Genomic DNA, 27,911 nt, shown 5'->3' with positions numbered 1-27,911 from the left:
GTCAGATGGGTAGAAACCCAAAATACTTATTTTTTATTGATTTTTGGCCTAGTTCTCTCTTCGTCTCACTGCCACGAATTATGGACGATCGCAATAAAAGTATGTTTCGAGTCTAAAGGGAGCAAAACCACGTAATAAAAATAACTTTTCAAAGCGAAATTATTGAACGGCACTGACGATCCTCACCCAAGATGGATTTATAAACTAGAGACGGACGCTCTAGCAAAATTAAAATTAATATTAATCTAATAATAAAAAACAAGCAAGCGAGTCCAATTGTGGAAAGTAGGTACCATAGGGTGTATGAAATAAGACCATAACAAGGTTTGGTAATAGACTGATTTATTGTATGCTTGATTCCTCTGAATATAGTTTGGTTGTGACGCATTATAACAATAACACAACCTGTGAACAAGGTTATAATAATATAACATAATATAACAAACCTTGATGGCACCACACATTTCCCTTTCGAAAGAATGGCTATCATCCGCGCATGATGGAAGACATTCGTTGTCCATTTGAAAAGATGTAGAGTTACAATAACACCTTAAGCCTGAATCTAAATTACCTTTTTGATTTTTTTTCTTTTTCAAACTACCATCTAAATTATATTAATGTTAGGATTTATGAAATAAATTGTAATCTATAATAATAATTCTTGATGCGAATATAAAGTAAATAAAACAATAGTTCAAATACATAGTAATGATAATATTAATACTATTTACATATTATTATGACATGCTCCTCCGCCCTTGAGGGAAATGTTTGAGAAGCAATTTGAAAACAAACTACTATTATTATTATATCATACTGTGACGTCAATCTGTAATTATTTTGCCAGTGGTACCGCTAAAGTTAATTCTTAAAAATAGAAAAAAAAAATAGAACAGTTTTTTAAAGCTACTCATTATCACTTTTGGCACTTTGGCAGTACTTCTGCACTCGGTTTTTATGCACTTTAAGTTCTTTTCCGTTTTCACTTTTCACTGTACAGTTTACATGATCAATACTTATTACTACAAAAGGACCTTTGAACCAAGGATCAAGTTTTGTGTGATTTTCGTTGTTAATCATAATCAAGTCACCTGACTTTAAATTGAGACCTTGAGATGTTTGATCATATTTAAACTTGCGTTTTTCTTTCGATTTGACCAAAAATTCCCTAGTTCGTTGTAAGGAAAATTGCATGCGTTGTCGAACTTCTTGGTAGTAAGCGTCAATGGGCGACCGGGTCAATTTTATTTGTCAGTTCGTTAGGAATTTCCGGGTTTTTTTGCAAAAACTAGCTCAAAAGGAGTATAGTTATGCAAAACTCCTGGTGTTGTATTATAACAAAATGAAAAATATTTAAGACAACTGTCCCGGTCTGTCCGTGTTTCATTAACGTATGATCGCAAGTATTCATTTAATACCCTATGAGTTCTTTCGCACCCCCCAATGCTTTGATGGTGGTAAGCGGTAGAAAATTTGTGGCTAATATTAAGTAAGCTAGACAACTTCTCCATAACTTCATTTTTGTATTTGGTACCCAAATCCGTTCGGATTTCTTTCATGGGGCCGAAAACTAAAATAAAGTTGTCCATGATAGCTCTTGCTACAGTTGATGCCTCTTTATTTGGCACTGGTACGACTATGAGGTATTTGGTCAACTCGCACTACATAGTTACAGCGTAAACATTGTTTTTATTACTCTTAGTGAATGATCCAATTGTGTCTATGCACACTATGTCGAAAGCCTGTTGCGGAGTTGGTGCAATGATCATGGGTTCCTTATGGGTGATTTGGCCTCCGAAAAGTAGGTCATTGTGGAATTTCTCTATAACTCCTTGTTTTTCTTTGTCGTCATTAATTGTTTTGGTGTCACCATATAAAAATATTTCCTTTCATAAGTTGTCTAAACAATCTTCCATCATACTAATTTGAAATCGTCTAATGAGCACGTGCTAAATATTTTATCATTTGTTTTTAATTTTAATTTTTGCAAATTCTTTTCACGAGCCAAAATTTGAAGCTGAGACAATGTTTTTCCTAAAGAAAAATTGCCATTGGTGAAACATATTTTGCTTTCAGCGCTGATTTTATTTTTCCCTCATTATTCCACAATTATCCTTAGATAATCTGGCTTAAGCGTGAATTTTACTGATGGGATTTTAAATAAATTGTAATTGTCATTTGCGAATTTTATTTTATTGCAATTTTCTTGAATTGTTGTAGCATGAGTTTTTGCCGAGGTTTCTGCATTGTCAGCTAGGACTACTTGTTTTTTCTGTGTCATCGACCTGGTGATTGCTAAAATTCTGTGGCAGCCTGACGTCATGTTTTTGACATCCTCAATTGTAATTCTTGATAATGCTTCTGCTACCACGTTATCACTTCCCTTAATGTATTCTATTGCGAAATCATATTCTTCTATCTCATACGCATAAGTTTGGATGATGGATTTTTCATTGAGAATAGGTAAAATAACGGCCTGTGGTCAGATTTAACTAAAAGGTTTTTCCATATAAGTAGGGTCGAAAATGGATAATTTTCCAATGTATTGCAGATAGTTCTTTTTCTATGACGGATTTATTAATTTAGCCTTTAGTGAAGCTTCGTGAAGCGTATGCTATTGGGAGATCTTGACCCTTTGAGTTTTGAGAAAGAACTGCCCCGCAGGCTTCTTTTGACGCGTCCGTTGTAAGAATAAAGGGCTTCTCAAAATCTGGATATTTCAAGATTTGTGGGTAGATGAGCATTTGCTTCAGTTACTGGAACGACCTTTGGCATTCTTCAGTCCATAGGAACTGCGCATTCTTTTTTGTAAGCTTCCTTAAGGGTTCCGTTATTTGAGCGAAATTTTGTATAAACCGTCGATAGTAGTTGCAAAAACTGGTAAACCTTCTGACGTCATCACCTGATTGTGGTGTAGGGTACTTAAGAATTGCGTCATATTTCGACTCATCTGGCAAAATGCCGTCGGCACGTATTTGGTGACCTAGGAAATAGCAGTTGTTTTGGAAAAATTTACATTTAGTTGGATTTAGTTTTAAATTGAATTTTCGATAAGTGTCAAAACCGTTTCTTAAATTTTGAAGGTGATAGCCTACTGAGCATCCTATTACAATTATGTCGTCCATGTAGAGAAAAGCCTTTTCAGGTGTTATACCGGAAAAAGCGATGCTCATCATCCTTTGGAAACTGTTTGGGCTGACTTTAAGACCAAATGGCAAACGAGTGAAGCGATAGGAAGCTGTGTTTGTGCTGAAGGTGGTGATATCTCGTGAGCTTTCTTCCAGTGGGATCTGGTCAAATCCTGATTTTAAGTCGAGTGTTGAGAACCATTTGGCTCTTCCCAGTTGATCCAAGATATCATCGATTCTCGCTATGGGAAACTTATCAGCACAAAGTTTCCTGTTGATTTGCCTGTAGTCAATTACAAGTCGCCATTTGTTCTCGCCATTAGATTTTTTAGGGACAAGCAGTATTGGACTATTGTATTCTGCTTGAGACGGCTCAATTATGTTATTCTTTAACATTTTGTCTACTTGGGAATTGATTTCGCCTATCTGGGTATGTGGTGTTCTGTAGTTTTTTATGTACACAGGGGTATCATCTGGTAGTCTTAGCTTTTGCTTATAAAAATTATTTGTAGTTAATGTATCTGTGTCTAGTGCAAAAATATCCGAAAATTCCTAACACAAGTTTATTTTTTACAAAATCTGCAGCGTATACTTCTTTGGATTTTATTGTCATAGTCCAGTTGCTATAGTCTAGACGACATTGATATTTCGAGATAAAATCCCGTCCCAAGATTCCATCTGCCGGTATCGGAAAATCGTTACCCACGATATGAAAGCTATGACTGATACTGTAGTTGTCTATATAAATATTGGTTGTTGTAGTTCCTATAGAGTTGGTAAGCCCTTCTGTCACCCCCTTTGTTTAGCTAACCTTGGATCTGTCCACGATCTCTTCTGGATTTATCGTTCTTCTTTTAAACAGTGAAATATCTGCTCCCGTGTCGACCAGTAACGTGACATTCTGGTAGCCTGTCATCTCTGTTTGGATGGATACAAAGTTAGACAGTGTTAGGTCCATATTAAAAATTTTTAGGAGTGCCCCAAAGGACCTTCTTGGGGTTCCTGTGGGTTTTCCTGACCGATCTCGGTTTTATATGCCCTTATATAGCGATTTGTTTGTCCTCCTCGGTGAGCTGATCGCCTGTTGTTATCGTTGCCTCTTCTTTGGTTATTATATTTATTGTTATTATATTGACGGTCATTGTAGGTAGTTATTTTGCCGCCCATTTTGATTGTAGTTGCTGTTCTGCGTATTTCCATTGTAGCGGTTGTTATAATAATTATTATCGGGTCGGTTTGACAATCTTTCAGTACCCCTTCTGCGAACATTATTTCTTATAGGTCCCCCCCGATAATTATTTCTTTGTGTGTAGAATATCGTACTGGTGGTGGCTTCAGTACTCACACTGGCGAATTTTGTCAACGCTTCCTGCACAGTCTGGAAATTTCCAGCTTCCATTATTATCTTTGCTTTTTCGGAAGTTGCGTTTGTGACCAGAGCTTTGATGGTCGTGTTGGTGGTATATGTCTCTGCCAGTTGTTCCGGTACGCCCTCGCTAACGTATGCTGTCTTCAGGTTTTGACATAGTTCCTCTATTTCGGTAGCGTATTTTGAGTCGTTTCGCTGCTTCAAGTTAAGTAGTTTGGCTGTTACTGATTGTGAGCTTTCGGGCTTGTTGCCATCCTTTAGCTTTGCCTGGATCAAGTCAAGACTGTTGCTATTGCCTACCAAACTTCTAGCTCTACCTATGAGTCTGGTTTTAACGTAAGCGACGGCATTAACTTCGTGCGTCTCAACATTTGCCTTAAGAAGGGTGAGCGCATCCAGAAAAGACGTCAGCTTATCGGCAGAACCATCGAACTCATTTGGTAAAATTTTGCTTGCAAAATTGAAAAATTCCTACGTAGACAGAGGCATTGTGAGCAAAATGTCTGTCTCGGTTTTTATTATCGGTATCGGTTCGTCAATGTCATCGTCGTCGTCACTACTTGTTAAATAAACTGTGATTTCGTCCTTAATTTCAGGGTCAATTTCCTTTAAAATCGAAATAGGGACTTTAACATAATATAACAAACCTTGATGTCACCACACAATTACGCAGGTTACATAAGCGGTTTCTATGAAAGTCGTCGGCCGATTTCCAATTTGTCTATGATACGATAGTAAACTAAACCAGAGACTGATCGAATACCACCGCCTATTCATTAAATAATAAATTGCATATCTGGGGTATATACAAACGATACTATAGACTTTCTATTGGGACTTTTATGGGCTCTAGGAAAAAATTATATTCAAGAAAATGGATATTTACTTACCAATAGCGTATCCTAAGCAAAACGCAACATCTCCAATGGCGTACACGCTCCCGTATACGGCAGAATGCCGAATATCGACTAGGTATCCCAGTTCTGGCATCATGGATGAATCAACCATTCCAATGGCGAATCCCAGACCTGCGTTCGGGATTAATAAGTGATTCATGCTGGTCGCCAAAGGAATCTGCAGTTAAAAAAAAATGTAATTTTATTATAAGAATCATTCAAACTTCCCACCGAAACAAGCAGGTGACATTTTAGTTCCTGGCCGACCAGTTGATGGCGCCACTGTCAATAAATTTCCTAAGTGAAAGATTGGGAGGTATAAAACAATTTTTTGAACATGCTTATTACTCAAGATCTACAAGAAAATAAAATAACTATCAACCATGTATCTTAAGAAAGTATTAAAAGCTTTTGGAATGGACAATTCGAAAGCATGTAATACTTCCATGGAAACAATTTTTAACTATTTTGAATTAAAACATGAAATGTCAGAAAAAGATGTATGCATCTTGTAGACCAGATCTATGTATTTCTATAAGTAATTTGAGTAGATATTCGTCAACTGGTAGTTTATAGCTTTGCCAGCCATTAAAAGAGTTCTAAGATATAAATAGAAAACTGAAAATCTTAGTAAAGTTTTTTAGAAGAACGATTTTTAAAATTTAATTGAGGGGTATGCTGATGCAGACTGGGCAGGAGATAGGACTGACCGGAAGTCCACTTTAGGATATATCTTTAAAACTTTTGGCTGCACTTATTTAAAGCTTATTTCTTGGAGTCAACTGGCTCTAAGAAATAAGCTTCTGTGAAACTTTTTTCTACTAAAGTAGAATATGTAGAATTAAGATTACCTATAAGTGAAGCATGTAGGCTTCGAAATTAGATGTTTGATTTTCAGATTCTGGATAAAGACTTAAACGTAATTATTTTTAACAACCAATCTGCTGTTAAGGACTGTAAAAATAGAATTTCATGAAAGACATGAACACATTGATATTCGATATCACTTCACAGGAGATAAAGTAAATGATAAGGTTGTGTCTTTGAAGTATATACCATCGAAATTGCATATTTTTTCACAAAACCATTATCACTGACTTCATCTAACGATTTTCTTGTTAAGTCAGTTAAGTGTGATTTATTCCAATATGTTTATCGATTTTTGTGTAGATTAGTGGTATTTAAGAAAATTTACCATTGAGGAGGGGTCTTGTTTATATGTGTAGCGCCATATATAATGTTCAATAGCAAATTTGTGGCAACGTTCTTTGACGCATAGAAAAAATTAAATTATGACTAAAAGGGTGTGTGTAAAATTACTTGGTTTTAGTTAGTTAGTTTAGATGTTAAAATTAGTCAGTTAGATTTCACAAGAATCTGTCAAATAGAGAAACTTAATAAAGCCCAAAACTCTTTTTTATTTCTGCGCTCTACGGATATCAAAATAACAAGTGTGATATCTCGTTTGACCATGCAGTTGTGCAAGGAGTCAAAGCTTTGACTATGAAACCATGTAGGACAGAATGATCACAATTAAAGAATGTTATTCAAATTAAGACATTTTTAATTCATTTTAGGTTGTGTTAAAAAATGTCTTAGGTTGTGTTTGTAATTGATTCACATTCACATGTTCATTTAAACATCCCGCCAATACGAACAAAGAATGACATTTCAGTTATTGGAAGTAGAACGTATGGGTAGGGCGCGGCGTTAGAGAAAGCTAAAAAGAAATCTGTTAAACGAACAAATTTAGGGAATTCTTAAAAATCATCTAACTAAGCGTAACATATGGCGCGAAATTTCAAATAAAAAAAGATACTTACACACATTAAGCAAATCCCGATGATAATGAGTCCGAGCAGGCCGGCCAACCATCTGCCCATCCGATGTCCCAGCGGACCAAACAAATTCGTGCCGATCAAGTAAGAGACGCTGGCGGGCAAGAACGAGACGCCCTGCTGCCAACGTTCGGCCCCCATCGTGTCCATCATCCATATGGGCAACGACGGTTCCAGCATTGCTATCCCCAAATTGGCGAATATTATGGCACCTAAAAATGCCATTATTAAATCAAATATTTATTTATTCATTTAAAGATTGTAATATTATGACACAGTCATAATAGCGAATTTGTTGGAACAAATAATAGTGCAAAATTTGTATTAAATTTAAACATCAAAAAACCCTTTTTGGTAGCAGGGCATATTTTATTATTCTAGGTACAAAACCAAACAAATCGAAAGCTTCCAGGCAGCCATATAAACATAATGCCAGTTGCCGAAGTCTTTGGTAGCACAATTATAATATAATAATATATTCACAAAATATAATATATATTGGGGAGACAGCCATGGGGTAAAAAGCATATTTGTACCTGAGAGAATAATAATAAGATGTTGTAGAGGAGTTTTTAAAAATGAGGGCATTTTAACTGTATATTTATTTCATATAATGTAATCATTCACATTTATTTTTCAATCACCGGAAAAATTTCGAATTACGAATGTTCCATACATATAAGGCAAAGAAGAGTAAATGTTAACTAACCAATACAATCAATATTCAATCCATCTCAGACAAAAACTCTTTAAAACAGCTTTTAATAAAATTAGGACCATATTGTTTGAAAGACTATTTTCACATGGAATTGTAAAGATAAACTTTTATATTTATTTGTCGCATTCACATGGTATTTAATATATATATTGTTCTTGGTGTACATTAGGTTTTCTGGTTTGGTCTTCGACACTAAACCTCGTATGATTGTATTCGACGTAAAGGCCGTTTTCACGCTGAACTTAGCGATTCTCTTGATTTTCTCTGACGTTACCCTGATATACGGTATCGTTAAAAATCCTGAAGATTCCTCTCGCTCTTGTGTTTCTCTTCTTTTTCTTAACGCTGCTTTCTCGATTGTTGTTTTGATCAACTTTAGTGGATGCCATTTTGTTGAAAGTCCTTGTCCACATCTTGGGTTTAGAATGTGCTATTCTTATGGCGTGCTCTTCAAACCATTCTATGTAAATGTCGGCTACGACTGGAGATAGTGGGGACCCCATTGGGAGAATAGGAACCTTTACTTAATGATGTTCATGGATTCCTCGATGGGCACATTGGTATACTCTTCTTCTTCTTCTTTCAGCAACCCTTCACAGTCCACTCCTGGACATAAGTCTCCCCTATATTCTTCCATGTTTCTTTGTTCTGTGCCAGTTGGTGCCATCTGTTGCCCACTTTGTTTTTGACATCATCGAGCCAGCGTAACTGTGGTCTGCCAACGCTGCGTTTATGTATGCGAGGTCTCCATTGAACGATGTGTCTTGACCATCTCAAGTCGTCCTGTCGGGCGACGTGTCCTACCCAGCTCCATTTCAGGTGGGCTATGCGTGTTGTGACGTCTTCAACTTTAGTTCTTTGTCTAATACTCTCATTTGTGATATGGTCTCTTAGGCTTATTCCTAGCATCATCCGCTCTATGGCTCTTTGCGTGGTCCTAAGCTTGTTAGCTGATTTAACAGTGAGTGTCATGGTTTCCATTCTGTAAGTCATCACGGGCAGTAAGCAGGCATTGAAGACCTTTCTTTTCAAATTAATTGGAATAGTTTCATTTCTCAAGACGTGTGACAGTTTACCCGTGGCTGCCCATGTCAAACGAACACGTCTGTTTATTTCGGCAGTTTGGTTTTCTTTGCCCAATTTGATGCAATGTCCCAAATATACATATTCTTCGACGTCGTCAATAATTCGGTCTTCTATATGTACTTGAATATTGTCAGGTGACATAACTTTTGTTTTATTTAAATTCATGGTTAAACCTATTCTTTTCGATTCTCTTTGAAGTTCTGCCAACAACTCCTGTAATCCTATTATATTCTGGCTAAAGAGTACTATATCATCTGCAAAGCGTAAATGGCTCAGATGTTTGCCGTCGATTTTGATGCCTCTCTCGTTCCAGTCCAGAGTTTTAAAAACGTCTTCGAGTGCCAGTGTAAACAGCTTTGGGAAGATGGTGTTCCCCTGTCTTACTCCTCTTATTTGAATTTTGTTTGTTTCTATCTCTTCCGAGATTTTAACGGTGATTGTCGCATTTTCCTATATGTGTTTGAGAAGCTGCTTGTATCGAGAGTATTTCTTTATCCTACTATCTTTGTCAGAAGTTTGTACGGGTGAGGGAGTAAGCTAATAGGTCGATAGTTGTCGATTCTCAACCTATCTCCTTTTTTGTACTGTAAAATCACCTGGGCCTTTTGCCATGCTTGGGGTATCACGCCTTCTGTCATACATTTATTAAGAAGAATTGTCATTGCTTCTACAGTAGTTTTTCTCCCAAGTTTTATCATTTCAGCTGTAATTCCATCTTCCCCTGGTGCTTTACCGTTTTTCATTTGAGACAATGCTAGTTCTACTTCTTCTCTGGTGATATCAGGAAGATCTTCGGAGCTTACATTGAGAATCGTTTCATCAACTCCGATTGCTTGTTCTGGGTTGTCTCCTGTGTACAGTGTGCTGTAGAAATTTTCCACGATATCCATTAAATCTTTACTGTCCTCTTTGATGTTTCCGTTTGCGTCCCTTAGTTGATGTATTTGGAGGCGTCCATCATTGTTACGTGTTTTAAGTACTTTCATGTTTTTGTTGTTTTCGATGGTCGTTGTTATCATTTCTGTGTTGTATTGCCTTAAATCTTTCCTCTGTTTTCTTGTTTATCAATCTGTTAATTTCGTTGTAATCATGAGTCCCTTTCTCCAAGTTTCTTCTCTTCGCCATGAGTTCTCTAGTTTCCTTTTTTATTTTTTGAATTATTTTTCTTGGTAGTGGCACATATCTTTTTGGCTGTCGTTCTAATGTCAGTACTTATTCTGTTTTCTAGGTCGTTTATATTCAAGCTGTTCAGTGCTTCTTTATTAGACAATTTCTTGTTGAGTTCAGCTTGGAATTTTTGGCGGTTTTCCTGGATTGTTTTTGATGTGGGAAATGGTTGTATTTTGATTAGCTTATTTCGTTCACGTTTATTTCTATTTTAGCTCTTACCAACCTGTGATCGCTACCAGTATCAAAGCGATTTAGGGCCGAAACGTCTTTTATAGTAAGCTTTTTATTGGTTAGTACGTATTCAATCTCGTTTTTCGTATTTGAGTTCGGGCTTCTCCATGTCCAACGTCTCTTTTCTGATTTTTTGAAGAAGGAGTTCATACAGTACATACTTTCTTTTTGGAGATAATTGATCAGTCTTTCTCCTCGTTCGTTGGTACAACCCAGTCCGAATTTACCCACATATTGATTTCCGTTTTCCGCTGGTACTCCTAGTTAAGCATTGAAATCGCCAATAATGTTTTTGTAGTGTGCTGTTTCTATTGTCAGCGCTTGTGAAATGTCATCGTAAAATCTCTCTATCTCATCATCGGGTGCAGAGCTTGTAGGGGCATATACTTGAATTATTTGGACGCTATATCTTTTCGATATCTTCAATACTATTCGATATGGATTTCATCTTAGTAACTAGCCGCTTTATACTCTTATAAATCATTATCGCTGTTCCGCCAATGTGTGTATTTTCCTCTCTGTTGTTTCGATACAAAAGGTGTCCTGATTTCAGTGTGATGCATTTTTCGTCCGGTAATCTGGTTTCGCATGGGCCCAAGATGTTCCATTTGATATGGGATAGTTCCACCTCTAATTCTTCCAGATGTTCGGTTGATCTCATTGTTCGAATATTATAGGTGGCTAGGTGAAGTTTAAATTTGTTCTGTATTAAGAGTGGAGGGGATGAATTTTTGCCTCCCCCAGAATCCTTGAGGCTGACCTTGTTACTGGTGTGGGATTTGTCATGCGATGATCTACCCACCTGAGGTACTATTTCGTTTGTTTTAAAATCCATCATGGTTTACGGGGGTTTTTAGCCATAATCTTCCACGTTGGCTAAACGGGTTGGAAGATGTGAATATGAGCCGCTCCTGACATGGAGAACAGACGCTGTTTGCAGCCGTCCACTCTGGATCAGACGCTGCGTGGGAACTTTCTTCTCCTACCAGTAGCTATGCTACCGCCGGCATTGCTCCCTGGCTGTAGGTTACATTTTATTTATTACATTCGTATATTACAGACTCTCAATATCAAAGCTAACTAGGCTGTCACCGGGTCTAATGTTGGTGGCCTGAAGCAGTTCGACAAAGTGGGTTGAGTTTTTGACGAATGATTCCGTGTTCCCTTGCAGTGGTCTAATAATATTCAACAAAAACCTACAAAGTTTGGATGTTGCCGAATACCTGGAGCTGGTAATAGGTCGTAACGGCATCTGTTCCTTATGTATTTTTAAAAACACCTTTAAAATTAGATGAGAAGGTATGATTCAAAATGCTTTAAAATCCATTCCTCAAGCAAAAATTGAAACAACTGCTACCGTTTGAAGGGAAAAAATTGAAAACGGTATTTTACAAAACGATGGATACTTTGAATACTTATAAAGTTTGTTTTTTGTTGAAGTTTTTGCTTTTGTTATTTGGTTATTGGCCTTTAAACATGCTTTAGTTTTTTAGGATTATGATGTTTATATTAAATTATCTCTTTATTATAAATTTCAGAATTTTTAAAAATGTTGTTATTTTTACATAATTTAGATTAGTTCAATGACTAGATAACCTACCAAGGGAGATGCAAAATAAACAAAAGAAACCCAATAATTATTAAGGCCAAGTAACATATTCGTATTAAGCGTCATAAATTTTTGTTTCGATAATAACTCGAAAAGTAAAGAAAATAGCCGACTGCGGTTCTCATTTTTTTTATTAAATTTAATTTACATTGATTCGGCTATCAAAATTATACCTTGCCTTAAATTTTTGTGGAAAAATCAAAGTAACAGTTCTTAATTCAAACGACGCCTACCAATTTTGCTAAAAACTTTCGCATATTACTCGATACAATATTTCACTTTTAAACAAACTCAAATTGATCAGATAAATCTTAAAAGTTATAGCCATTTAAACAACTACACTTTCATCTACTATATCAAGGTCGGTACGCCAATAAGGCTTTGACTAAAATGATGAAAGATATTTCAAGGTTTCTAATTGTGTTTAAAAAAAGCTAACTTAAGCTGACATTTGTCGAAGAAAACTAAAATTTAAATACGCCTCCTAGTGGCCAAAAATCAATTTTGGCATTTTCTCTTGGCTACTTTTATAATGTCAAAAAAATGCCAATGATGTGAGATTGACAGTTCTCGAGATATAGCCGCGATCCACGCTTAGTGAAACACCCTGTATATTGTCACATAATTAGAAAAAAATAATTTTTGAATGTATTTATTTACCAGCTGCAATCATAATATACGGGTCCATTATTAGGGCTTTCAAAGATGGCGGGTCACTTTCTTGGTGGGTCACTGAAGGCTGTAGCATCAGCAGTTGTAAAACTGTAAAAGAAAAACAAATTGCCTTTTTAAGGTATTTTATTTATTTATTTTTACCATAAAACCAGACGATTTAATTCCATTTATTATAAATTGTTAGAGCGTTATTACATGATAGTTTCGAAATTTGTAATTAAATTTTCTGGGGGCATAAAATACAAGTTAATTGCGTTACTAATTATATGCCCATACTGGATATAAATCACGTTAAAACGTTTTAATTTGTATTTTATCGTTTAAATAAAGTAATGAACTGGTTATATTATAATTATTTGGATTAACCGGAGTTTTGGAACCACGTTTTCACGTTTTATGATGTCACATGAGTTTCAAATATTTCAATTTGGTGGCTCTTCAACTTAAATGAGTAAATTGCCTCTAATTTGAAGAGTCTGCCCTAACTACCTAAATTCTTAACTTATAACAACATTTCTACCTTTGAATATGTGCTCGGAGATTCCTTTATATTAGGGTGAAAAAAAGTAATAAAATATCTTTTTAAGTTATGCCAATATATAAAATCTAAATAATTTATAATAAAATCTAAATTTATTGAGATTTCCAATTAATTGAATTGAATTCACTTGATTAACAAAATTATTAAAAAAAAATATTTTTATTCCACTTTACTTCCTAACTATGTTTATTAAATTAACTTTTTAAAAAAATCAGTTATTTGAGAAAAAGTCCAAAGATTCTTTTAAGGTTTATAGGAAAACTTGTAGAGAAATCATTTAAAGCTTTAAAAAAATTGACAAAAAATTACAGTTCAGTAGAAGGCCGAGAGAGGACAGAGACATTGTTAAAAAATACCTCAATTTATTTAATATTTACAAGGAGTACATAGAGAAAATATTATTTTAAACTTAAAAAAATATAAAATAAAATTTAAATAATCAATTATTGTAAAAAACGTAAAAGGGTATATAATCTTTTTTAAAAATACATATTTTTTTTTATTGACAACGAATACGTAGAGAAAAAATATTTTAAATTAAAAAGAAAAACTGAAAACATTTTTTTTTGAGTTCTATTAATGTTTACAGGGGTACTTTCGTAAAAAAACATTAACTGATATAATTGATTAATTTTAAAAAATGTTAATAGTAGACCACCCAAGCGATAGATAAATAAACGTAAATTTTTGATTTACACCAGGTGTACTTTATTGCCGAATATTAACGATAGATATCGGATAAAATGTCCGCCTGATATACCTTTGAGAAATTCAATATTACATTTTTGTTATTCACGTTTAACAAGAAGGTTTATTACATGTTAATAATATACAATTATTATTTTATAAAAATTAAACGTTTATGTATGGTATTTTGTATAGTATTTAAAGACGTTTACAAGATGCAAAAGAGAAAACGTTGAAGTTTTAGTTATAGAAAACCAGTAGGTATAAAAACTTTATTTTAATCGTTAAATAATGGTTGATATGGAATTTGTAATAAAGGTATCTCTACCGACAAACTTTACAGGGTGATTTTCCGACAAAAAATAAGAAAAAAAATTATATGAATTTATGTTCTAAGCATCTTACTTTCGGATCTACAGGGTGTTCAAAATTTAAAAAAACAGTTTTTTTTTAAATAGCTTTGCTATCAACGGAGATAATTTTTTTTTATAATTTGCAGATGTGTTTTACGCATCAAAAGCCGTTTTTTGATGTACAAAAAAATAATTTGTACCTGTGGCGTTCGTCTTTCCATTTTTTTTTACATACACATGTGAAGATTCAAACTAAAAAAGAAATAAAAAGTCCATTGAAATCCATATTTACATAGTCCAGTGGAAAGTCCAAGAGAATGTCCAAAATTTTTCTTTGTAAAAATACGTAAGAACTGTTAATGCTAATATGAATACAAAGAGAATAAAATATTTTAAGCTTACAAAAAGGAGGAAATAACATTTAAAAAATTAGACATTCGAGGAACTTTAGTAAAAGACCAGGGATCTAGAATTTTTGTTAAAAATACGTGAGTTTCTTTAATTATTACAAGAAATACATGGGAAAAATTATTTTAAAGCTAAAAAAAGTGAGTAAATAAGATATACGTTGCACTACCTGTAATAAAATTAAAAAAACAAAAATTCGTGGAAGTTGACAGACTGTTGATACGTAAGGTCTATTAATTCTTAGAAGAATCTGCGGAGAAAAAATTATAGAACATAGAATTCTTTTATAAAATACATCAATTTCTTGCAATATGTGAAGAAAAGATTATTTAAAAAACATGACAAAATAAGTCAGACGTTCAACTGCTTACAAGAAAATTGTATATAGAAAGTTTGAGAGAGAGCGAAGATAGTTTTTTTAAAACGTAAGTTCTGTTCATGTTAATACAAATACGTGAAAAAAAAAAATTTTAAACTTAAAAAATTAGAAAATTATTTTTTATAAATATTAGATATCATAGACTAAAAAAGAGCGTAGAAAGAATACGTGGAAAAAACTATTTAAAGCTTAAAAAAAATTGAGGACATGATATACGCACAACTACGTTTTAGAAAGTTATAACGTCTTAATAAAAAAATTAACTGTCAATAATTTTTGTTTTTTTAAATATATATACGTCTTATTAAAAAATATAAATTTGCGGATATTCAGTAGAAGCCCAAAAGAGGGAGTATACATTTTTTTGCACAAATACGTCTGTTCTGTTAACATTTACAAGAATACGTGGAGAAAAAAATATATTATACCTTCAATATGGAACCAAATGTTCTGTCAATAAAAACTCTAATATAACACACCCCATGGGGGTTAAACTTGGTTTATCGGACGCATTATTTCCCCAATTTGCGCGCAATTCTTATCCGCGTACATTGCCGGGATGTAGTAGAAACGACCGATTTTACAGTCGACTTCGTTTTCATTACCAGTCAGCTCATATTTATTCCTTTATCCTTTCGGATGGCGGACTTATCTATACATCGTAGGCCCTAATGCCCTGAAAATTTATTGAAGGGTGAGTTGTCGCACGATAGAGCCCAAAAGTTGCCCTCAGAGCCTTTTAAAGTATAAAATAATCGGATGGAAATTGATTTTCTAAAGGGTCTTATTAGGGCATTTTTCTAGCATATGTTTCTCTTATTTTCAAATGTTTGGTGACTTGAAAGCATATATTTTCGCCCTATTGGGCTGTAAGAATGTAATTTTCTATCTAAGAATGAAAGTCAAATGAGTCCTAATAAGCGTATTGGGAAACTGGCGGTCCCAATCAATTTGTACAAAGCCCCTATTTCCAATATTCACCGATTGATTTTAAATAAAATTTTTCGTACTAAATGAGAAAAAACGTACGCTTACATGCAATATCCGGACTTGATTTTATGCATAAGCCCACCCCGGTCTGTAGGTATATCGATAATAAAATTCACTTCGCTATACGAGCCCTTATTTACTGTATATTGGGAGCGAAACGTTAACTTTATTGAAATTTTATTTAGGGATCAAGATTCAATATAATGGTCCAGAGGGAGTTTTTGCACCAGGATAAAAAAATAAAGTGTGGTATTTGTATTAAATTTGTTACTTACGTCCATCCCCAAGAGCGATCACGGCCAAAACCAAAAAGGGTGCAGATTTTCCGACGAATTCGTACATTATCCCGCCGAAGGGTGGTCCAATAAGTACCCCCAAAGCCAACCCACCCAGGGCGATTCCCATAGCGTTTCCTCTCTCTTTATCATCCGGATAACGTTCTGCTAACATACCCATGCCTGATACGCTAGAGCAAGAGGATCCTATGCCTTGTAGTGATCTTGCGATGAATAGCACACTGTAGCTCCTGCCAAAGGCAAAAACTGAAAGAGAAAACCAGCTTATTAGGCCTAAAGGGTTACAAAATTTATCGAAATATGAAAGAGCTCTAAATTTCTTCTTTAAAATCAGATATTTTCCATGAATTTTTCACTTAATACAGGTCGAGGAATGTGGGAGTAAGTTTAATTCAATAATTCTTTCTTGATATAATATACGGATGGTCTACAGCATTATATATGATAAAGTCACCTCTGGTTATAAATCGGATTATTGTCTGTCTTGCTCCAACTCATTTGCTTTTATTGTCTTTGTTTTACTCGTCGTAAACAATACATAAACCGTAAAGTCACCTACGAAATTTTGACGTCTAGTAGAATTCGAATAGTAGACACTCACTTGACATCTTCTAATAACGGATTTAGTTTAAAAGCCACCTCAAACAAACTTGTATAGTGTACAGCATAGACGCATAAAAGATTTGGCCAATCACAGACCAGACAGCGGCGGCTATATTATTTTTTCAGAAGGATTTTTCGAAAGATTGAAAAACCTATGGAGCCATACTATGCGTAGCTAATCAAATCTGTTTTTCGTAGTTCATGTGACACTTGACAGTTGAAAACTGTTATGATTAATGATAAGAAATATAACAAAATAAATAATAATGAATAAACTACAAATCAAAACCTAGGAAACAGTAGAATCAACAAAAAGAAAAACGCCTATTCAAAACGATATCCAAACAGAATTTCAGCTTAAATTGGCGGTATGTAATTTATGTGTTTTGGCATTATAATCTTATGTACGTTATGGCCTTATGCGTCTATGCTATGCATTATGCAAGTTTGTCTGGGATAGGCTTAAAGACATGAACTGAATAAATATACCTGGTGGTCGTTATTTTGCGTGATCGTGTCCTTTCGATGTTGATCTCCCTGACAAATTTCAATGGTGCCAATTGTAGGGAAACAAAACAATTAAAGTGTTTGGAAGGTTATGTTCAGTTATGCCAAGACAGCGGATATCACGCTAGATGTAACTGAATAATTTATAGCGTAGCGGGTTAAAACTTATTTTAGTGGACATAATTATAAAAAGTTATAAACTTGAATCATACCATGAAAATATTGGTCTTCATTTAAATTTTTGTTTGTGTTAACTGACACTAAATAAACTAATACTAAAAAACGTAATGCTTCTCAACTAAAAAAAATATAAAAAATTTGATATTTATTGTTTATATAGCTTCCCTTCGGAGTTATTGAATTTATTAGGGACCTCAGGAGTCCACTAATAATCTCTTAAAGCCCCTTATACTGTGAGCTCATGAAAATTATTTATTTGATCGCTTGATTGACATGTCTGAAAGATGCTTATAGGCACTTACGCGGTAAAATATGGCTTTAGGTTCGTTACATTTGTTTATTATATCTTTTATTGGCAGTACTGAAAATGTTTAGAGTAATTAACATCAAAAGGACACAACTACTATAAAAATGGCAGCCACCAGGCAGCGGTTATTTTTGGTCTTGCTGTATATATATTAAGTTCTTACTTAAAGGTTATAAGTTGGGTTATTGCCTGTCTCTTTTGCACCCATATATTAATTACCAAACGAGTTTGACGTTTCAAAGTGTACATGGCTAGTACAAGTTATGAGTTCAACGGTAATGCATGGCGCCTTTTGGCGGAAAATTTAAATGAATAAAATGCCTTTTTTAGTGTTTTACTTTATAATAAGTTGACACATTTTGCGTGTTATATTTGTTCTTCTCATTGTAAATAATTCATAAATTATAATAATAATAATAATAATAACGTTTATTATTTACCATGGAAATTACATAGAATATAAACTTACAGGTGTATTCAATAATTGAGGTAAATAAAAGCCAATGTATCAGACTCAGGCATTGAAAATGCAGGTTCTGTTCTAGCTACATAGCTACAACATAAAAAACTTTTTAAACTAAACTACTTTTTAAATAAAACTAACGAATTAAACTAACAACTAATAAATTAAACTAACTACTAGATATAATGTACATACATTACATCTAGGTAGTTGATGATTTGGTACAAATTACAACAATACAACAATTAAATATGGAAGAATATATCTAATACTAGCCATTCAATTACAATTTATAAACAAGAAAAATGAAAAATAAATCTTCTAGCTCTAATATGCATGTTACTGATTATCCAATAAGATTTGCCTTACTTTTGTTTTGAATCTATAAATGGAACTCGAAATATCAGTTATATTGGGTGATTATATCGAGCGCATTAATTATATGAGAAATATTATAAGAGAATGATTTTTTGAAAAATTGATTTTTGTGTTTAGGAATAGTTAAAGATTTACTTCTTAAATTTAAGTGGTGAATGTCTGTCCGAAATGTAATTTTGTTGTATAGGTAGGGAGGACTGCGGTATTTAATAATTTTATAAAATAGCACACTGGAATGTAGCTTACATCTATTAAACATATTAAGCCACTTAAGATCATTAAGCTTATGTGATACATGACCTCGCCTATTAATACCATAAATAAAACGAATACAAGAGTTTTGCATTTTTTGAACTCTATAGGAGTCTTGACCATCTAGACAAGGTCCATAAACCACATCACAATGTTTAAAATTTGACAACACAAGAGAGTCGCATAGTTCACGTTTAATTTTCAGATCTAAGTAATGTCGATCAGGGTACATGGTTTTTAGAGCACAATACGACTTTTTAAGATTATTTGATATGTGTCCACTAAACTTTAGCTGTGAACCGAGTGTTAAACCCAAGCTCTTGGTGCTCTCAACTACTTGAAGTTTTTGATGTCCAACAAACAAAGAAAATTCTTCATAAATAGTCCTTATTTGAACGTTACTTCCAAAGAGAATAACTACACATTTTTTAGGGTTTAATTTTAACATATGCTTACTAGAGACTTTAACAAGTGCATCAAGATCAGCATTTATATGGTTCAAAGCAGTTAAATAATCAGAAGGTGCAAAGGAGTGATACAACTGCGTATCATCTGCATAGAAGTGATACTTACAGTATTCAAGATATTGAGGAAAGCATGTTGTATAAACTAAATAGTAGTGGCCCCAATATACTATCTTGAGGCACCCCATTAAGAACTGAAAGACGACTTGAAAAGGTTGCATCAATTTTTACCATTTGAGGCCTATTACTTAGAAATGACTTTATTAAAGCTATAGCATGATTTGAGAATCCTATGTAGTGCAGTAAGGCTACCAATATTTGATGATTTAAAAAATCGAAGGTTTTAGTAAAATCTAGCAATACCAGTGACTTTGTTATTATCTCGAGCACGAAAAATGTCATCGGTAATATCTGCCATTGCTGTTGCGCAACTATATCCACTGCGAAATCCAGATTGCTTAATGGGTAATATTGAAAATCTATTAATATGGTTCCTTATTTTTACATCCAATACGCGTTCTAATATTTTAGACATAGTTGGTAGCACACTAATGGATCGAAAATGTGTATAGTCAGTAGGATTACTTATTTTTGAAAGGGGTAAGACAATGGCTTCCTTCCAACAATTGGGAAAATAGTTAGTTTCTAAGCATTTATTTATTATGTGTGTAATATATTCGCAAATATGAGGACAGCAAAGCTCAAGAAGAGTTATGTTAAGACCGTCTGATCCAAAGGCTTTGCTTTTTATTTTTTTAATTATGTTAAATACCTCATAATTTTCCACTGCTCTGAACTGCAAAGAGAAATCTATGTCACTTTTTTTATTGGTTGAATAAAAATTTAAAAGTTCCTGATCTAAAGGCTGGTTTGAGATAGTAGAGTTTATAAAAAAATTGTTAAATTGATCAACATCATTAAACTGCACCGGAATATCTTTTTTCTTAGACGGAGTTAGTTTATTAAGTTTCTCCAATTTTTCTCGAGTACTGCAATTTTTAAATTTATGCTTATAATAGCTGTGCATTACTAACTAATGCGTTCCATTCTTATTGAAGCTGTTGTTAAGTTTCTTAATGATTTATAATATTCCCATTTTTCTGGACGTTTAGTGCGTTTAAACTGCTGAAGAGCTGCATCTCTTAATTTCTGCATTTTCTTAATATTCTCTGTAATCCAGGGTAGGAAGGGTTTTTTAGGCAATGTAATTGTTTTAAGAGGAGCGTGAATATCAAATAGACTAGTTATAGCGTTGTTAATAAATACGACTTTTTGATTAACATCAACGATATTGTAAACATTATTAAACGGTATCGATTGAAGGTCATTTTTAAATAGGTTATAGTTTATATTTTTTAGATTTCTAGAAATTACAGTTTTTGGTTTATAATTTAATTTGGCCATTTGTATCTCACAATAGACTACGAAGTGATCGAATTGCAAAGTCATCTCTGAAACTCTGACGTATACGACTCTAAATGAAACTTTAATGCTCTAAAGGGCCAGGAATCACATCGGAATTTCATTGAAAACATTTCTTAAAATTCCCTGACCCTCTGAGGAAGAGAGAAGAAACTTGGAGGTTTTCCTATATGTAAGTACCACATGGTAAAAAAACCCGTTTTAGACTATAAAATACCGCCTTAAAATAGCCTCTATTGTTGAGACATTCTTTGTCTCTCTTAGACCTATAAAGTAACAGCTAAACGGTCGATGTTCCAAAGTGTAGAAGACTAACAACAAGTTATGTATGTTACGTAAGATAGTATTTTTATAATGTAGAGAAGGTTTAATTCAAATTCTTTATATATATTTTTGGATGATAGAGGTTACAATTGTAAATTTTACTCGTTTTTTAATGTAAAGGGCAATTCCACCTCTGTATCCAACCATCTACCAACCTCTACCTACCATCTGTATCCAATCGAATTATATTATAATTATTTATTCCTATAATAGCATTATTGATATCCTTATGCTTATTATAAGTTTCAGTTAAACCTACTATATCATAATTTGAATCATTTATATGATCCGTAATTATTTTTATGTAAGCAAGATATAGTATCATAGTCAAGCCAAGGAAAAAAAGCAAATCAAAGAAAAAGATCAAAGGACAAAATATATATCTAAGATCACTTTGGAATTTCATTTCAAAATCTACTTAAAGTTCCGGAAAACTCTGTGGAAAACTCTCTAGATTTGGGGAGAAAATTTTAAAGTTTATTCCCCTCCTTGGTGAAAAATCATTTTTTAGAGCTGAAAACATCGCCTAAAAATAGCTAACTTTGACGTTAAGGAACATAAGTTATTGTTTATCTTACTTCCACCTATAAAATAAATGTCAAACTCATTTGTCATGACAGGTTATAAGTATTTTGGTGAGCAATTTGAATGATTATAATGTTTTTTTTTTAATATCACATTATAGTAAATAACTTTTTAACATGACATACTACTAAAAGGAGACCGAAAATATTCCCGTTTACCAAATTAGGTCAAGCGTCTCTTTAATTTAGCACTCTGGGCCCTTTTATGCGGAGTTCTCCTTTTGATGTCGTCATCTCTGTCGGGTAACGTCAGGGTCTCGGCTCCCTTTGCTTTATGCACGATATTAGGAATATAATAACTCCCATCTAAGTGAGTTATCTGGGGGGCTAATGATTGTTTTATCTCTCTCTTTTTTTTAACCAATTTAAATTGAAAGATTGAGGCAATTAACAATAAAATTTAAAACGGTAATTAAGGACTTTTAATAGTAAGGGATACCGGTTTATTACTTTAAAGTCATTAGAACTATATATTAGTGAAAACCTTCAGTTTAAAAACAAAATTAGGACGTGGTTAAACAGATGGAAGCCATCTTAAATTAAAACATGCCTCATAAAAACCATAGATATTCCAATGAATAGGAGCGGTCAAATTTGAAAAAAAAATCTTTCAACTTGCCCTGGCATTTCGCTCCCACTTATTATAATTTTCTGAAGGGCGAAGGTAATAAGAGTGACAAGTGGAAACAAGAAGAACTAATACATACTAAATATATACTAATATATACATACAATACACACAACATAATACTAACAATAATCAGTGAACAAAAAAATAACCAAGTGAACAAAGTGAGCTGTCAAAGTTTTACCACGGCAGTTGTAAGATTCACGTCCTTTATCGGTATGTATAATGTTGATCCTATAAGTCAAGATGGCAAATGGGAGCCACTCATTTGGTTTTTAAAGATATTATAAAGTTCTAGTATTAACTATATAAAGTATAAAGCCCTTTTTCTGCACTTACTTTAATATTCTATTAGACGAGACAAGTCTTATTGATTTAGGTAAAACATCACGTCATCATATTTGACGGCAGGATTTTTTTGAATTTGATGTCGTCAGCTACTAGTACCAGTAGGAAAATTGACTTCCTCGATCGGTATGTATACTGTTGCTTTATACCTGATAATTCCAATTTAATGGATTGTGTAAAGTAGCTTTTAAACTTAGTTCTTTTAATTTCCTATAAGACGAAAATGCAAAATGTCTCGACATGTTGAATTTAAAAAAACAGTAAGAAAGGCAGGACAAGACTATACACAAAGTTAGTTGCCAAATAGTTTTTTACCACGTCAGCATTAAGATTCACTTCCCTTCTCAGAATGCATAATGGTGCTTGTTTAAGCCTAGATGGTGAATGGGTGGTTTTTCTTTGATAGGTTTGTATAAAGTTCTTTTTCTCTACCTACTGCATAATTGTGCTTAGTTGTAGACAATCAAGAAGGATAAAAGGTGCACAAAGCTAGCTGTTAAAGCTGACAGTCCAGTCGATGGCAACCATGGACGAGATAATAAACAGGGTGAATTCTCAATTTGGTCTTTTTTTTATAGGTGTCACCTAAGAATGTGTATTTCTTGAATGATCTGAATAAAGCTGCTCTATTTTATGCCAAGCCATAGCAATTTGGAGAAAACATCACGTCATCTTGCCAACTAGAACATGATATTGAAGACTGTCAAAGTTGACCGCACCATGTAATTTTTTTATCATCAAATTACGAGACAATTTTACCACTAACGAAAACTCTTTATTTTTACTCTTGGTATGGGTTTCGCTAACGATGTTAGCTTCTTCGGGAGAAGATTTAAATTGGTTTCAGTTTTAATCTAGCTTTAATCTCTAGGGAGTTTAGAAGGGCCCACCAGCGAGCACTTCGGGGAGGATCTCAAGAGGCTTGAAATGAGTATAAAGAGGTGAGAAAGTGACACAGAGGTGAGAAGAAAAGCTGGTAAAGGTTTTGTAGTGAACTGGAAATGATGTCCGATTCCGCCAGACTAGTCAAACTTCTCAGCTCAGTGAAATATGCACTCTAAAGGTAGGAAACAGCTGGACAAGCTCTAAAGAGGAAACACAAAAACATCTCCTCGAGACTCACTTTCCAGGGGAGAGCGATACGGTTACAGATCCAGTTGAGAACCATCAGGGGTCTGAGTGGGGATTAGCTCCTAGTTAAGTGGAAGTTAATTGACTTAACTGAAGTATATCTTCTAGGCAAGCGAAGCAATGGGATATGTATAATTTATCATCATTTTTAAATAATCATTTACTTGCGTTAAAAGTCTTCTAAGCTACCAGGACCAGCTCCAAACTGGTCCAAGAGTACAGGGATGAGCTGGACACATTGGGTAGGAGGAAGACGTTTCGAGTGTGTTAAGTTTCCGGACACAGCGGATTGGAGGGCAATGACCGGGTGGACGAATTCGCGAAGCTCGGATCAGCTCTCCTACCGATTAGCCCCGAACCCTGCTTGGACTAAGTAAAAGACTCATTTCCCATATCCTAGACAAATGGGCAAAGGAAAAGACCAAGAAAAACTAAAATAATAGAGTCCTAACAGGTTACTGCAGACTCAACCGATATCTGCATATCTTAGGCCTGGTGCCCAGCTCACTGTGCCCTAGGTGTGGCCTTGCCTTGCTGCACCCAGGAGAATGCGAAGGATGGGCTAGGATCAGGAGAGAAACGATGGGTGCTCCGTTCCTGCCACGAGGGGAACTAAAGGACCTTAACTAGAAAGGACTGCTCTCCTTTATTAGGAGGACGGGTCACCTGCTTAGGGAGACTGAAGAGGGTGGTCAGCGGTGACGCCGGGGTTTCAGTGATTGGCGGAAAGGGACCTTTCGGCCTACCCGCCCGGCACTGTCTCCCCACCATCACTTCTACTACTAGTGATAAAACTATCTCGTAATTTGAGTGTCACACCAAAGGTTCCAATCATAGGACTATTTTTTATCATGTCAACTGGTAGAGGTCAGTTTGCAAATTCATGTCCCTTATCAAAATGTTGTCTCCCTTTCTTTTTCTTCCATAGGTCAAGATGGCGAATGGTTGCCACTCTTAGTCTTATAAATACGTCAACTGGGAATATGTTTTTTTTTACACGTCTACTGGAAATGTCTGTTTTTATTATCAAGTCGTTTTCTTCATTGGTTTATATAAAGTATTGCTCGCTTTCCCCACTTACTCTAATATTCTGTAAGACGAATATGGGAAATAGAAAGCCCTGTTGATTTATGGAAAAATCACTTAATCATGACATTCACTTTCTTTTTCAGTCATGCATGTCAGAGCATGTATAAATATATATTGTTTTGTATATTAAACACGTGAACTGCGAATGTTTCTTTTTTTTGTCAACAAGCGGCCTGTACCTTTTACTCCCATTAATGCGAGTAAACAAGTTGAAATAAAAATAACATCACGTCATCAACAAACTTTGACAACAAAGTTAGTTGTCAAGGTTAATAGCCCAGTTTTTTGGTTTTTTCACAGGTTTATTTATGTATTGTTTTATTTTTTTATTTATTTATTGTCAACTGACTTCCTTATTTAGTTTATATAAATTATTGCTTTCTTTCCCCACTTAATTATCTATTCTGTGAAATGCAGCTAATAAATGTCAATAAAGAAAATTAAAAATTTGAAAATTCACTTCCCTTATCGGTATCTATATGCCATCATGACGTAGGGACGCAACAGGTCCCTACGTCATGATGGCAAATGAGTGCTATTCTTCGGGTTTTTTAAACACCTCAACTATAACTTACTTAAGCCTTTTATCCGCCTATATAGTGTTAATTCTCCTCTCACTTATTGCAATTTTGTATGCGACGAAGATGGAAAACGCCAAGATGCCCTATACTTCATTAGCTAACGGAGTAAGAGAGCACTTTGTCGCAAGTGCTCACTCTTGAGTGGCTATAATTGCATCAGATCGGCACCCCGGGGGTAATTTGTGTCGCTAAATTGATACACTAATGGAAAATCAGTACGCTACGTTTACACGCCGATAAGGCAGTGCCACGCCCGTTTTTATATTAAAAGTTCCGGCATTCGCTTCGTTTTAATTGAAAAAAAGCATCATCCGTCCCGATAATTATTATTTAATAATAAAACAGGGAAAAACCTTGATCGCGGATTAAATTAACCGGATGTCAACGGCAGAAACTCGAGCGCTCATTGTGACCCCCTCCGATCGGAAGTTCGGAATTGCATCATTAAACCGAGTGGCTCTGCTTTGACTGTTTTGAGTGGACCCACATTGACACTAAAAATTAATTTATAAACGGGCTCGTAATTGGGGTTAAATTCTCTGCAGCTTTACCTAGAAACTGTTGAGATCAAAGGTTTAAGGTCAGACCTTTCCAGGGTAAAATATGAGTTTCTGAGTCTGTTTTGTATAGAGAAACCCACCCTAGCAATTTCATATTTTTGTAGATAAATATCAGATTTTTCTGCACGTCTTCTCAAACGTCTGATAAAAGACGTTCTGATACACCATTTTCTGACGCACCATTTTCTTCATTAAAGTTATTTTTTATATTTGTTAAACCTCACTTTATTCATCCGTTTGTATGATATTTAATAAGTTCTCTTATGATAATTATAAAGAAATCTTAAAGTTGCTTCCTGCCAGGCATAAAAGGTTCAATATTTTCTTCTAAATATCGTCTTGGCTTCAGAGTTGTAACATCATCAATGGCTAAAAAAACTTGGCTAAAAAAACTACTTGCATAAATGTGTTGTTATCAGCATAATAGCCTGGTATAACAGCCATGGTCTAAAATTCTAGATTCGGAAAAAGAAGAATTCTTCATGTTTCTTTATGTCAGGCATAGAGTCTTTGATATTTTATGTTAAGTATGATCTTTGATCCAAAGTTACAACAAATACAGTTTATAAGCAGTGAATATTTTTATAAATTGAGTAAAAAAAAATCGACTTCTATTAGAGTAAAATTGGACTACTAGTTCATGAACAGTGGATATTTAAAAAAAAAAGTATAAAAAAAATGTTTGTCCTATTTGGTGACACTTAAAAAATACTTTTGCTGCAGCTAGTATTTTAGTGTATTGTTTTCGTTATATACTAAAATGTTTTTTTTTGTAAATAGAATGGCTATAATATACCGGGTTGGGAAAGGCGGGAAGACTTTTCTCCACAAATGAAAATATCAATCTTTTTGTTAAGAGTTATGCATTTCGATGAGTTCACTCATCATCAGACTCTTACACTACATAGCTAAATATATTTAAAAAAAATTATTAGAAAAAAAATTGTCTTCTATTTGGTGACACTTAAAAAATACTTTTCGTAGTCGTTCGTGTCTTAGTGTATTATTTCCATTATACAAGTGTTTCCTATCTCACAGTGAAAATTAGAATAGAATCGGCATAATAGTTTAGGAGCTGAAAGTTTTTTTATAAAACGCGAAAAAAAACAAGTGTCTTTTTTGGCTCCAAAAATGTTTGCTACCGCTAGTGTTTTAGTGTATTTTTTTATTATACCTTAAGGAGTTTCTTACTTGCTAGAAAATTCCACACTTACTGTAACCTAGACTAAAGCCATTAATGCTTAGAAAGAAAAGCTACGTTAATATTAGTGTTATCATCAGCATAAGAAGCATAAAAAGAGAGAATCTCCAAATTTCTTCATGCCAGGTATAGAATCTTCAATTATCTGCATGGCAAAACTTTTTTTTAAATCTCCCTATTTATAATAAATTGATCTTGGACAGCATCTTACTAAACATTCAATAATTTAAACTAAAAATAGTACTTACTGATCGTCGAAAGAAACATTATGATGAAACCGCAGAACATGGGTATGCTGTAGCCAATTCTGTAATAAACAAAGAATACATTTCACTCACTAGCACCTTACGAAGGAGTTTTACTCACTTGTGAGTTAAGGGTCCAACGAAAGGGTTGGCGATTAACTGCACGAATGCCTTCGAGGCGAACAGCATGCCCACCGAAACAGTTTCCTCCACCAAAAACTTATGCTTATCCGCGTCATTCACTTTCGGATAATCCGTAAAGTTTTCTGG

At 34.2% G+C, this 27,911-nt stretch overlaps 1 protein-coding gene across 3 annotated transcripts in view; it reads right to left on the bottom strand.

Annotated features, from left to right (window-relative positions):
• Positions 1 to 27,911, bottom strand: part of LOC126736737 (synaptic vesicular amine transporter) — a 93,072-nt gene that overhangs the window by 7,561 nt on the left and 57,600 nt on the right. For all 3 annotated transcript variants that reach the window (XM_050441264.1, XM_050441275.1, XM_050441272.1), the window contains exons 4-9: positions 27,763 to 27,907; positions 27,645 to 27,703; positions 16,354 to 16,620; positions 12,706 to 12,807; positions 7,217 to 7,443; positions 5,388 to 5,571 (exon numbers count right to left, since the gene is read on the bottom strand). In XM_050441264.1, coding sequence (XP_050297221.1) covers positions 5,388 to 5,571; positions 7,217 to 7,443; positions 12,706 to 12,807; positions 16,354 to 16,620; positions 27,645 to 27,703; positions 27,763 to 27,907 — 984 coding nt within the window. The remainder of the gene's footprint in view (positions 1 to 5,387; positions 5,572 to 7,216; positions 7,444 to 12,705; positions 12,808 to 16,353; positions 16,621 to 27,644; positions 27,704 to 27,762; positions 27,908 to 27,911) is intronic.

Source organism: Anthonomus grandis, chromosome 1 (assembly GCF_022605725.1).
Source record: "Anthonomus grandis grandis chromosome 1, icAntGran1.3, whole genome shotgun sequence".
Classification (NCBI taxonomy): Eukaryota; Metazoa; Arthropoda; class Insecta; order Coleoptera; family Curculionidae; genus Anthonomus; species Anthonomus grandis.
The sequence above is the reverse complement of the archived record's forward strand: the minus strand, read 5'-3'. Positions and strand labels throughout refer to the sequence as shown.